Source organism: Vulpes lagopus, chromosome 10 (assembly GCF_018345385.1).
Source record: "Vulpes lagopus strain Blue_001 chromosome 10, ASM1834538v1, whole genome shotgun sequence".
NCBI classification, from domain to species: Eukaryota; Metazoa; Chordata; class Mammalia; order Carnivora; family Canidae; genus Vulpes; species Vulpes lagopus.
The window spans coordinates 54,914,504-54,929,059 of NC_054833.1; the positions used below are offsets into that span (position 1 = coordinate 54,914,504).

At 36.2% G+C, this 14,556-nt stretch overlaps 1 protein-coding gene across 12 annotated transcripts in view; it reads right to left on the reverse strand.

The window, feature by feature from the left end:
- Positions 1–14,556, reverse strand: part of DYNC2H1 (dynein cytoplasmic 2 heavy chain 1) — a 344,376-nt gene that overhangs the window by 196,906 nt on the left and 132,914 nt on the right. For 10 of the 12 annotated variants that reach the window (XM_041770022.1, XM_041770021.1, XM_041770024.1 and 7 more), the window contains 5 exons: positions 11,073–11,214; positions 10,396–10,505; positions 6,035–6,055; positions 4,538–4,636; positions 3,128–3,251 (listed from right to left, as the gene is read on the reverse strand). In XM_041770022.1, the coding sequence (XP_041625956.1) occupies positions 3,128–3,251; positions 4,538–4,636; positions 6,035–6,055; positions 10,396–10,505; positions 11,073–11,214 (496 nt within the window). The remainder of the gene's footprint in view (positions 1–3,127; positions 3,252–4,537; positions 4,637–6,034; positions 6,056–10,395; positions 10,506–11,072; positions 11,215–14,556) is intronic. The other 2 variants (XM_041770019.1, XM_041770018.1) reach the window with 1 other exon arrangement.

Genomic DNA, 14,556 nt, shown 5'->3' on the forward strand with positions numbered 1-14,556 from the left:
GATGACCAAAAATGTCCCCAGGGGGACAAAATCTCTCCCGTTAAAGAAACACTGGTCTGGCTGTATTCAGGCCTTGGCCCATTCAGATGCAACTCAGCTACCACAGACACACCCATGTGGAAAACCACACACTAGAAACAGAAGCAACAATGAAGCACAAACTTAATTTCTATCTTACACACACATAAATCCGGATGAAGCAACCATGCTTAAAAGGAAGCATCTGGGCTAAAAAGCCAATCGGAATATCCAACCTTCATATCTACTGTCATTCCTGATCCATACTTGAGCCCAACATGGAAATGTACCATAAAGGACCAGAATGATCAATGATGTTGTTAGTGAAAGTTAACTATCTATCAACTATACTAGCTTCTCCCCCAACAACTTCTAAGTAGCTAGTTGATCCCTGCCTTCAATTACTCACCAACTGCCCACTGCACCTCCTGCATGGGTTGAGTGACTGTACACATGAATTACGAAGTACAAAACAATGAGAACATGAAGACCCATGCATGCCTAGTCCTTCCTTTCGATCAGAACACAGGTGAGGAGATTGCTGGACAGCATAAATGTGGGGGGGGCGGGGGGGAAAAGAGCCTGTTCTAACCCTGTTCTCCATACCTACTTGGACCTCAGTGTGAAGAAAGGCAGTTCATATTGCTCAGATGAAGGATGCGGGTACATAAATGAGACTGGACACAGACTGCTCGATGTGGTTCTAGGACAGCCGTTCTCTGCCCCCAGGAAATGCATGATGACAAAATGGCAATTCACGAGCAACTCAGCACTCTGGAAGGGGAGAGACTGAAGTATACTCAAAGAAGGTAAAAGACTTCAACTACTGTGATATGAATATGTCCAATGCTGGGGGAAAGGCAGGAAGAATAAGGTAAGGGCAGAGATTAACTCTCTTTTCCTAATTCTAAAATAAATTAATCCAAGGAGCCCTGCACAATCATCTGAAATAGTGACTCATAATGTGAACCAATCAAGATGGAAAATGTACAACTTGGCACCAGATCCAACTTCCAAGGGACCTTGTCAACACTCATTCTCAGACAGTGCCCCAAAGACTGCTAAAACCTGATACCAATCACAGCTGATGGAGGCTCATATTTAATGAGGCCTCACAGGTCAAACATAGACTAAAGGTAGAAAATCAGAGGGCCCTCAAGCTTAATTTCCACTTCCCCTTTAAAATAGCATAGCCCAAGAAAACAACTAATCCAGTTAAGAAATGGTCAGAAGACGTGAACAGACATTTTTCCAAAGAAAACCTACAGATAGCCAATAGACACATGAACAGATGCTCAACATCACTCATCATCAGAGAAATACAAATAAAAAATACAATGAGATTTCACCTCACAGCTGTCAGAATGGCTAAATTTAACAATATAGGAAACAACAGGTGTTGGTGCAGAAGGGGAGAAAGGGGAACCCTCATACACTGTTGGTAGGAATGGAAACTGGTGGGGCCACTCTGGAAGACCGTATGGAGGCTCTTCAAGAAGTTGAAAATTGAGCTACCCTACAACCCAGTAATTGTACTACTAGATATTTACCCAAAGAATACAAAAATACTGACTTGAAGGGGCATCTGAACCCTAATGTTTATAGCAGCAATGTCCACAGTAGCCAAACTATAGAAAGAATCTAGATGTCTATCAACAGATAGATGGATAAAGAAAATGTGGCAAATATATCTACAATGGACTACTACTCAGACATCAGAAAGGGTGAAATCTTGCCATTTGCAATGACATGGACAGAACTAGATAGTATAATGCTAAATGACTTAAGGCAGTCAGAGAAAAAACTATGATTTTGCTCATATGTGGAATTTAAGAAAGAATACAGATGAACATATGGGAGGGGGAAAAGAGAGGGAAACAAACCCTAAAAGACTCTTGACAATAGAGAACTGAGGGTTGATGGAGGCAGGTGGGGGAGGTCAGATGGGAGATGGGCATGAAAGTGGGCACTGGTGATGTGCACTGGGTGTTATGAAAGCACAGCAAAGAACTAGCTGAGCAGATGTGACTTAGATCAGAGGCCCAACTCTGGAAGGTTACTCCGGACGACAAAGGCCGAAGTCCCACCACTAAAGCTTTCCTCAAAACACAGAAACCACTGCCAAGCTAAGCACACTCATTTATTTTGTGAAATGACAAGTTATCAATGAATGCATTTTTTGCACTGTTCCTGGTTTGCTGCAATAACTCCAATTTCTATTTAAAGCTTGCAGTGTTAGCTAAGTCTTGTAGAGCTACCGATGTATGTGGCATAAACATATGCCATATGCGTGTTTATACATATAACCACGTGACATGGTCTTGAGTTGAAGAGCATTATTTTCTAATCGTCAAGGGCTGGGTCAGGCACCTGTGCAGAAAGGAGGAAACATGGCACTACTGAGACTCTCTCCTTAAGAAGGTCTGCTGGCAACAGGCTCCTGGAAATTTGGATGTGGGGAGGGTTCTCATATAAGAGTGGCTCACTGTGCTTAAAATATTTGTACAAACAATGTGGTTTATACTGAGCACCTGCTTTTGTTCAGGGAGTCTGGAATTTTGTCTCATGCTAGGCAGAATGTGCTTACATAAGCAGCCCTCAGTAAACACGGTGGGACTGAGTTTCCAATAAGCTTCCTTGATACATGACATTTCAACATGTGTTGTCACAACCTGGTCCTGGGAGGAGCAAGCACATCCTGTGGGATCCCAATGCAAGAGACTCAGAAGCTTGCACCTTGTTTCTTGACTCCTAACTTCAGGCCATGTGCTTCTTCTCTTTGCTGACTTGGCTTTCTATCTTGTCCCTGCAAAACATCTGAGCCACGAGTGTGACTATTCCCAGTCCTATGTCTTCCTTCCTAGTCACACATAACAACCTGGGAGCAGTCTCGAAGACCCTGACACAATGTCACCTCTCTGAAGGCACTTTAAGAACTCATTTCTTTGTTATTCCTGTTAGACCATGACGGCATTCCCACCATTCAACCAGAAAAGTTTCGATATCATTAGATTCAGTGGCAAGACAAAAAAGGTCAACGTTAGTTATGAAGATAATTACTTTGGAAATTTTAAAAATAGTTACTTTCTAGAAACTGTCAAATATTTACCTTGAGCAACCAGATCTCGTCTCAATAATGGATAAAGAACAGGTTCTACACCATCCACCTCCTGTATAATAAGGGTTTTCCCAAAACGTACTGCCAACTCAAGAGCTGTAATAAAGTTACTATCCTGAGAAGAGTAAAAAAGAGTACATATTAATTCTTTTATTACCTCAATATCTATAAAGGTCCTTACAGATAATGAAGGAAGATATTAATAGGAATAACATGAATATTTTAAAATTTAATATGTATGTTAATAATTCAAATCATTCATGATTGCTTTTCTAGTTATAAGTACTTGGTGATGAATCATTTTAGTTGAATAAATTATCAAATAGATTTCATAAATAATTTAAAGAGACACAAAAAATAAAGATTTTCACAATAGTAAAATAGCTCTTTTCAATCTTTTACTATGATATCATATTTCAAATTGATGCAGAAATGAATTTTCAAATTCCTCACATAAGTTAATCACCCAAGTATTAATAAGAACACTCTGGTTATGTCCAAAATCAAACACTGAATGAAAGAGGAAAGACAAGTGATGAATTCTAGCCAACTTTCCTTGGTGTGATAGGTCTAATCACTGTGGAAAGAACTTCTGGATAAAATTCTGTAACCAGGCAAGAACTTTAAGACTTCCTTGCTAGAAAGAGAATTTTAAACATCACTTCAAGCCTACAAATGTGGTTATAAAAATTAAATACTTGGAATAATAATTATTAAAAATCTTGCAAACATAAGTGTCATTATTGTATGTATTATCTAATTTATAGCTATTCTTAACAGCCACAAATAAGGTAATTACCCCTATTTTAAAAATGAAATACATCTAAAAGAGGTAATTGCTCAAGCACCTGAAGATAGCTATGAAAATGAATCATACACTATGCCTTCCTCAAAAAAAAAAAAAAAGACTATGACTACATTTCTCAAACTAATATGTCTATTCTTGGGACACACTGGAAATGCTGGTTGGTGAGGGACAGGAATGAGAAGTTGTAAGAGGCACTGAGAGAAACCACATGTAGTCTACAAGGCCAGGAGGCTTTCTCCAATGGAGCTAGGAACTCTTACTTTTCTAGGGCCCTATTCTTATGTTCTTAGTCATAATTTAGTGTAAATGCTCTAATCTACCAGTCTCACATCACCACGAGGACAGGAAATGTGACTACTTTACTCACCAGTAAATTCCCAGGGCTTGGATTAATGCCTGGCACACAAGAGCAATCAAATATCCTCATCCCTTTCGTACAAATAAGAAAACTAAAGCTAAAAGTTACCTTCCTTCCCCAGGTCCCATGCCAGGTGAGTCATAGGCCTGCGTGTGTCCTCTGAATACAGACCCAGAACTGTGTCCACCATAACATGCTACTACTAGCTCGCATCTAAACTGTAAGTAGTACAAACCTGCTGGTTAATCACTTCCAAACGAGAGTCCTTCAAATGTGTCTTTAACCACTCTGTAGCTTGAGAAGAAGGGTCTATAAGGAATGGGCATACTTGACTCTAGTTCCAAAAAAGAAAAAAATTATAAGCTTTCAACAAATGGAAATAATTTCCTAAAAATGATGAATCAGTTACTGAATGAGTTTTCTCTCAGGTTTTGGAGAACGTCAACACAGAAACACAAGGAGGGAGTAAACGTGCAATTTCTCACTGCATTAGTACATTCCATAGCTACCAGAAATTCATATTAGAAAACTAAATTCAAATACAGTAAAGTGAGACTAGTCCTATTTACTACACAGTAACTCAGGGATACAGGGAGGAAGAGCTCTAGTCAAATCTGACGTCATTCACCTCTGTCTTTTGGCTTTTAAAAAACACAAATCAAATTATTCCAAACTTTATATATTCTTTGGTTGAATAAACCATAAAGACCTCAGAAGAGAAGTAGGAACTCATAAAAGTATTGCTCAAATAATTATCAATATAATTGCTTATATAGATTCTTAAAAAATAGTAAATAGCTAATTCAGAGATTAATTCTTACAAAGCAGTAAATAGCTAATATTATACAAGGAGCATCCTGGAAGAGAAATGAGGTAGCTTGTAGATGAAGATCTAATGAAGTAGGAACTAAACTCATTACTGGAGACCATGAAACAAATAGAAAGTCAAAAACCAGTGAAAATGCACTAAACACACAATATCACTTAGCAGGTGAAAGGAAGACAATTATAGAGATATGATTAATAAAAATGTATAGATAAATATATAAATAAATATATTTGGTAAATTTTAAAGTTTACTATTATAAGCATAATAATGATAATAATCCAGTAAATCAGATTTAAATGACAACTAGCCTAATTTTTCTCAAATGTTCACACTTATTTGAAAGATGTAATACAGCTGTGCTACAGGGGTGAGAAAACCCAGGAAGTGCAGGAGAATGAAGATTTAAAGGTGGGTCTCATAAGAAAACAGAGGCTATTTCAGGGACACACCAATGAGGCGGAGGGTAGGGACCTGCCCTAAGGACAAATAGCATTTTATCAGCAACACTATTGAAAAGTGCCCACAAGTAGTGGCAATAAAGAGTTACTGACTGCAAACCAGCTTTGTTATTGTTTTAAAATTCCCTCCAAATCACACACCCATTTTTTGCTTGCACCTGGAATGGACCACTTGGGCTCACCACAGCTCCCATGGTGGCACACTGCCAGATGATCCATCCCCACCCAGCATCTCTTTCAAGCTATTTTCACTTACTGCTCCGTCATAGAAATGCGCCTCTCCTAGAAATGAGGTGGTCATTAAGAAGACTTGTACGCATTCCTTGTGTAATGTGCCAGACTCTGAGATCTAATTTTATACTAATATTCTGGAGCAAACATTTCACAAGGCTATGAGATTTTGTCCAACCACAAAAACAATTAAATTTTTTTTAAAAGTTCTTACCCAAGACTTCAAACCGATGATCTGATGCAGTTAAAAAAAAAAAAAAAAAGATAGTATTTCAGTAGGACCAAAAATAAGCTTTAGAATTTCAAAGAGTACTTACAAGTTTATATTCATGTTATTTATACCCCTCCAGAGAGACTTAGACAAAATCTCTAAGGTGATTTTAGATATTCTTAATTCTGTGACCCAATATTAAATGTAGTTAAATTCTACATGTAACAAATTATAATAGATCCAAAAATGTCAAGCTTTCATTCATTCATGAATTCATTCATCTACCATATGTTGAATAACTACAAGTAAGACAATATGAGGGATACAGAAATTAGAAAGACACGCTTACCCTCAATGACTTCACATTCAAGAAAGAAGCAAAAACTGCAAATTCTATAAAGAGCACACAAGATTCTATGGATGGAGCACAGGTGGAGTCAGAAGCTTCTAGAAAGCAGTTCATGTCAAACCAAATCAAGAAAGATAAATTGGACTTAGCCTGGGAAAGAGGTGAAAAGCACGTGAGGCCAAGACAACAGCAGGATGGAGAAAGGGACAATCTGGCATCAGAGAAGCAAAAAAGTAGAGGCAAAGCTGATGCATATGATACAGGAGTAGCAGTCAAGGTCCTTCTGGAATTTTTATATTTCAAAAATGGAAAGTCACCAAAATATATCAGGTTAATATGTTAGAAAGAGCACTCCCACTGCAGTAAAGGAAGTGATACTGGGGCAAAGGACCAACTGTGTGATTCTGTATTTATCCCAGTGCCTCTCTCTGTAGCAGAAATGAATCCACTGGCAGTGGGCGTGCTTAGAGCAGTATAAATTCATGAGACTTCTGAGATACAGACTTGACAAGATATGCTGGATAATTAGCTGAATGTAAAATTAAAGAGACATACAATGACTTGCAGATGTGCTGCTTAATACTTCTGAACCAGGATTGGTAGGAATTAGAGCAAGTCACAAGAGTAGGGGAGGACAAGAAGAGATCATTAGTGTGAAAAGGTACCTCTGCCCATCCTGTGCACTGACTCCACATATCTCTGATGGGATCATCACTCGAATGAGCACATGACCCAGGCTAACTAATAGAATTCTTTTGGGGAAATGATACAAATACTGTCGGGGGCCAGGGGGAGGGCAGTGCAGACACATCTCAAATCTTTGAGCATGAACTCTGATAATAGTAAGCCTGGAACCACCAATGGCCATCCTTAACACAGGTGGACAGAATCTATCTGATAATGAATCCATCTCTTAAGATGGGTTAAGACAACACTGTCCTGGTCACATCATTTGAATCCTATTGCTGGTCTCAGTGTTTTCAGTACCTCAGTTACTTAAAAGCACAAGTTTCTTTTTTTCTTCTTAAGTGTACTGTGCTTGGCCACTGAAAAATTCTTGACTAAAAATATAAACAATGATGAATTTAGAGACAGAGACAAATGACTTCACCCTTCTATGTTTCAATGTCCTTATCTATAAAAATGGTAACACATGTACTAGGCAGGGTTGATTTGAAAATTCAGTGAGTCGGGTTTAACTGCTTTACCTATATTAATTCTTAAATAGCAACATATGTACAACACAATATGACCACTTAAGTGTTACTATTATTTATTTAGTGCTTATTTGAAAAAAGAACTTTCCCTATGTGATTTATCTTTAAAATTTTGTGTTCTCCACATTAAGATCCAATTAATTTGCATTTTCTCAATATATACTCAATGTTGGGAAAGAAAATAATCTCAGAAATTCTATGTGGTTTAAGAAAACTAATTTGACACTGAACTGTCTACAAACAATAAAAAAACATTCAATGAATGTCTCACAAGATAAAATTTGTGAAATTTGAATCAAGAAAAATGTATAATACTGTAAATTTTAAATTGATCACCTCTCCCATCTCCTTTTTGGATACTTTTCACTCACACCTTCTCTGTGGTTTCTAACAGCCTTATAGCTCTGCATTACTGTTGGGTCCCGCCCACAATATTAGAAAAATCACAGAAATTATCACCCAGGCCAAGACACTCTGGAGAGTAAAAGGAAAGCTACTAATAATTACATCAGGACAATGGGTGTAAATCACAGGACAGGCCATCCAGGACACAGGGGCCCCAGGGCCACCTTCTTCCCTATCCACAAGGACTTAGGTCACAGGAACATCTCACTGATGTACTAAACAAACTCCCCCCAACAAGGTCAATGGTAGATCATTAGCTATTTCCTCTCCCAGACAATACTGCACTTCAGTAGTTCAACAGAAATATGAGAAGTTAGAGCATCTTTGTAAGACAAACAAAGGAATAACTATGAACACAAAAGATTTACTGAGGACCACTAAGGGAGTGAGCAACTACAGAACCTGATTGTGGGGAAGCCTCCAGTTGAGAGCGACAACCTCAGAAAATCTCTAGAGGAGTTAATGAGATGAGCTACATCTCTCAGTCAAAATACATTTTACTCATCATGCCTAGTCATTTTTTTTCCTCAGAGAAGACTTCTCAGAAACCCAGTTTGTATCTATTAAGAAATCTAATTTCACATACATCACATGAGAAGGTTTTATAGACATGTGCTATCCAATCACAGCCTCAACTACAAGGGCCTACTCTAAATCTAGAATACTTGAGAAATGACACAGAGGGTTGACTATAGTGGCAAATTTATCCCAAATAACTAATTATCCTAACAAATTTTTCCAAACGGTTTTTGTTTTGTCATATAAATGCATATAAGTCCCTATAAGAAACACAGAAATATTAAATACAAAGTAAATCTAAGCTTATTATTAAAATTAACTTCAAAAACAATGTCCCCTACACTCATCACAAAAGAGAATTCAGAACACAGAAGTATATTCAATTAGTATCATCAGGAAAAAAAAATACTAATATATTTTTTTCTAAAGGCTCACCCCCTGATTCCTTATAGAAAAATAATAATAATACTTAAACTGTGTGTTTTTTAAATCTGAAAATGATTATTTTATTAGATTGCTGAAAAAGGAACACAAGGTAAATATGAAACTTTGGAAAGGAATATCAGGATAAAAAGTAAATACTTGTTCATATGATGTATTGAACTTATTTACATACACATTTAGAGTTCCAGATTTGTGATTCTATGGTGAAAAATAAAGATGGAAACTGTTTTAAAAAATAGAGAACGGGGGGGTCCCTGGGTGGCGTAGCAGTTTAGCGCCTGACTTTGGCCCAGGGTGCGATCCTGGAGACCCGGGATCGAATCCCACATCGGGCTCCCGGTGCATGGAGCCTGCTTCTCCCTCTGCCTGTGTCTCTGCCTCTCTCTCTGTGACTATCATACATAAATAAATAAAAATTTTAAAAAATAAAATAAAATAAAAAATACAAATAAAAATAGAGAACAAGCCAAATCAAATTTTAAAAAGCCAAGACTGTTTGCCCTTCAGTAACTCCTCTCCTGGGAAGGCAGCAATGTAATGAGCCAAAGCGTGTCAGCGGAGGGACAGGCCTAATCATAGGAGCCCATTCTACCCAGGAATGCAGGGCCTTGTAATACTATGGCTCGTGTTACCTAAAAAGGAGCATCCAATATTCATGCTTCCTTTGGAGCTATGGAGTCATGGTCTCCGAACAAGGAGACAGGTGCGGGCTGAGGAAGGCGCTACAGGGAGCACAGAGAAAACTGGTGTAATGGAGTACAAGCTACTGAGACAGAAATGACAGGAAAAACCCTATCAGCACAGGGAAGAAACACCTTCCCATTATCTATCTTTATATAATACAAAGGTACACCAAGCTAATGGTAAAAATCGTTCTTCATTAGAAGAGGTCAGTTTGTATACCTGAGTCACTATTTGATTTTCACATTCACTGCTAACAAGGTTATAAGACTTTCACATTTAAACAATGACTTTGCAGAAATAAACATTATGGGAAAGAACAATTTTCAAAAAAAATGCATCTCATTATCCCTAACCTGCAACCCAAAAGTTACATCATCTTCACTTTGTATAAGTTTGTTTTGTAAAACAAAGTAAAATAAAGCGTAAAATCATATACTACTGATGAAGGAACTATAAAACCAGATGAATTGGGTACCACTAAGATATTTCTATTACTATTAGGGAGTTCAATTTAGAATTTTTTGTCATCAAAATAATACCACTTCAGCTCATACTTTTATATTAAAGTAAAAAATAAATCATACTGAAAACCATAGATTCATGAACTGAATCATAAATGGATTTTCATTCCCACTTTCATGTCATGAAAAAAATAACTGTGAAAGCCTAAGAATTTGAAAAAGGTGCTTCCTGGGGCAAGCTTCCAAAGAAATACTTCCAATGAGAAATTAAAATTGATTAATTACCTGTAAGATAACAAGAGCATTTTCTATGGAAAGCTCATCGGACGGTAGGCCTTCACTTTTCCAAATCAACTGCTCACTTTCAGTACAAAGAAACCTCCTTAGATCAAATTCTGAAAAGTTTAAGATATTAATATTTCACTACAGTGATTGTGTACTTGATAAAGGTTACAAAACTATTTAAGGTATACTCAAACAGAAATCCCAGGACCATCCTTAATATTCAATCCATCCTTTCCCCTTTAGCATGAGAAGTTGAGGGGGAGAAAAGTTTAAAATAAAAGTGCCAAGGAATGGAACTTAGTGAAATTATATTTCTTCTATATTTAATACGTTTCACAACTATAATTTGTGAAAAGCACAAAATTCACAAGGAATTTTGAAGTTCTTACATCTCATTTTATGACATGAAATTACCATAAAAATCAATTTTTAAAATATTAACTGCATTCATCCATTCTCAAAAATACTTTGGTCTTAGTTTCATAGAGTGATTTTAGGAATAGATGAATCATTGCAACAAAACAATTCAGAGAACAATTATAGAATTGAGAAATCTAAGATTTGGTTTCTTTCAGATATACAAAATTTTTCTCATTCAGAAAAAGTAAAATGACAAGTGTCAAAAGATGCATTTTCAGAAAAATGAAATTTCAAAACATGAATGACTAAATACAAACTTTCAAGACAAGCTGATTTGGTCCATTCTTCCAAACAGGTTTTTCTTAGACCTTCAGGAGCAGCAGAAAGATATGTAATAAATGCAGCAGCTAGCTGAGCTCTCTTAGGAAGAGTAGCTAATTCCTCTGTTATCTCTGCAACCTGAACAAGAAGAGAGAGAGCAGGAGCGGGAGTAAGGTACAGATATATTCTAAAATGTGAAAAACATGACAACTTTACAAGTTAGGATATTGACTATAGAAAAAATTTATTGGTTTAAAGTAATAACCCCTGTTTTGAATACAATTGTGAAACTGTAAAAATATCAACAAGATCTCTCAGACCCTAAAATTTTAAAAATATATGGAATACTACTATTTATAAAGTTGAACATATTTTGCCATTAAAGATTCCTAATGATTCTAATGAAGCAGAACTTTTATCCCAGTTACAGTTAAATACCGTGAATTAGCATCACTTTGTAAACTACTATTAAGTATAGAGTATGATCAAAGGTACAAAACAAAATTTTAAGAAAGCATGGAGATGCAGTTAAAAACATAGTGTGGCTACAGAAGAAGCAGAAAGAGTAGCAACCAGAACTAATGAAAAGAAAGAGGTACAGAAGATGGGCAGGAGGAAAGCTGTGAATGGTTTTCCATGCACACAGAGGAGCTTCTGTTATCAGCTGCAGTGGTAATGAACCACTCAAAGTGTTTAAACAGGACAAGGAGGGTTGCAATAAGACTGGGTTAGAAAGATTATTTGGCTAACAAATGAGGAATAGACCTTAAGGGCCAGATAGAAGAAAGACAAGTTAGGGGAATTTAGGTAAAATAAATAAAAGAACTGGCATTAAAAACAGATGACAAATATGAGGGATATTTGCAAATGGATATGGCAAGCAAACAAGGAAATCTGAACAGATTACTAGTAGTGAAATCCAATAGGCAATCAAAAAACTCCCAACAAACAAAAGTCCAGGACTATGTGGCTTCACAGGTAAATCCTATCAAACATTTGAAGTTATTACCTATTCTTCTCATATTAAGCTAAGTAAAATAAGTCATTAATGGAAAGATAAATAGCACAGGATTTGTCTTATATGACACATCTAAAAAACAAAACGAATGTTTAACAAAAAGCAAAATCAGACCCATAAAAACAGAGAACTGATGGTTTAGGGAAGGACATAATGGGTGAAGGAGAGGAGAGACAGGCTTCCAGTTATGGAATGAATAAGTCACGAGAATAAATTGGCACAGCACAGGGAATACAGTCAATGATATGTGACAGTGTTGTGTGGTAACAGATGACAGCTAGACTTATGCCGAGTACAGTGTAATGTATAGACTTGTTTAATCACTATGTACACCTGAAACTCATATAACATGGTGGGTCAACTGTACTCAATTTTAAAAAAGAAAAAACAAACAAAAATATCTACTGATCTCAAATTATTCCAAAAGAAAAAAAGGAGAGAGAGAAAGGAAAATCTCTAAATTCATTCTATGAGGCCAGCATTACCCTGATAGCAAAACCAGACAAAACACTAAAAACATTTTTTTTAATTTTTTTAAAAACTATAAACCAATATTTTTGATGAACAGAGATGCAAAAATTCTCAACAAAATATTAGCAAATCAAATACAACAGTACATTAAAAAAAAATCACTGACCATGATCAAATATTTACTCCAGGAATGCAAGAGTGCTTTAATATTTGAAAATCAGTGTACTATATCATATTAATAAGACGGATAAAAGCTATAATATGATCATCTCAAGAGATATGGAAAACGATTTGACAAAATACAATATCCATTCATGATAAAAACTCTCAACAAAGTGGGTTTAGAGAGAACATACCTCAACATAATACATGAATAACACAGCTAACATCGCACACAATGGTGATAAAAGCTTTTCATCTAAGATCAGGAAGAAGAAAACGATGCCCACTTTCACCACTTTTATTCAACATAGTACTAAAAGTCCTAGCCATAGGAATCAGACAAGAAAAAAAATACAAAGGGCATCCAAAATGCTAAGGAAAAAGTAAAACTATCACTATTTGCAGATAACATAATACTATACATAAAAAAACCTAAATATTCCACCAAAAAAAAATTAGATCTGATAAATGAACTCACTAATATTGCAGGATACAAAATTAATATGCAGACATCTACTGCATTTCTATACAGTAATAATGAAGTAGCAGAAAAAGAAATTAAGAAAAAAATCCCATTTACAATTATACTAAAAAAAAAAAAAGTCTAGGAATAAATTTAACCAAGGAAGTGAAGAACTTATACTCTGAAAACTATAAGACACTGATGAAAGAAATTAAAGATAATACAAATGAAAATACACAGCATACTCATCAACTAGAAGAATATAACTGAGGGAACCCTGGGTGGCACAGCGGTTTGGCGCCTGCCTTTGGCCCAGGGCGCGATCCTGGAGACCCGGGATCGAGTCCCACGTCAGGCTCCCGGTGCATGGAGCCTGCTTCTCCCTCTGCCTGTGTCTCTGCCTCTCTCTCTCTCTCTGTGACTATCATAAATAAAAAATTAAAAAAAAAAATAAAATAAAATAATATAACTGAAATGTCTATACCACCCAAAGCAATCTATAGATTGAGTGCAATCCTTTTCAAAATACCAATAGCATCTTTCATAGAACTACAACAAATAAGATAAAAATTTGGTCCCTAAGATGTGGTTCCTAAAATTTCTAGGGACTTGCAAAAGACCTTCACTAGCCAAAACAATCTTGAGAAAGGGAAAAAAAAAAAAAAAAAACTGGAGATACCACAATCCTAGATTTTGTTGTACACCATTAAACAGTAATCAAAACAGTATGGTACTGGCACAATAATACATCAATGGAACAGAAGACAGACCCCAGAAACCCACACCCATATCATCAATTAATTTATGAAAAAGGAAGCAACAATTTACAATGGGAAAAAAGACAGTCTCTCCACCAAAAAGTGTTGGTGAAGCTGGACAGTGACATGCAAAAGAATGAACCTTGACCACTTTATAACATCATACACAAAAATTGAGCATTAAAGACCTACAAGTATACAACTCCTAGAAGAAAACAAGTACTAATCTCTCAGATGTTGCCCACAGTAACATTTTTCTAGATATTTTTCCTCAGGTGAGGAAAACAAAAGCAAAGATAAACTAATGGGACATCAAACTAAACTACACAACAAAGGAAACTATCAACAAAACAAAAAGGCAAACTACTGAATGGGAGAAGATATTTGCAAATGATGTACCCAATATAAGGTTAGTAACCAAAACATCTAAAGAATTCATACAACTCAACACCAAAACCCCATAATAATACCATTTAAAAATGGGCAGAAGACTTGAACATTTTTCCAAAGAAGACATACAAATGGCCAACAGATACATTTTTCAAAAAAAACAAAACAAAACAAAACAAAAAACAAAAACGCTCATCACTCATCATCAGGGAAATACA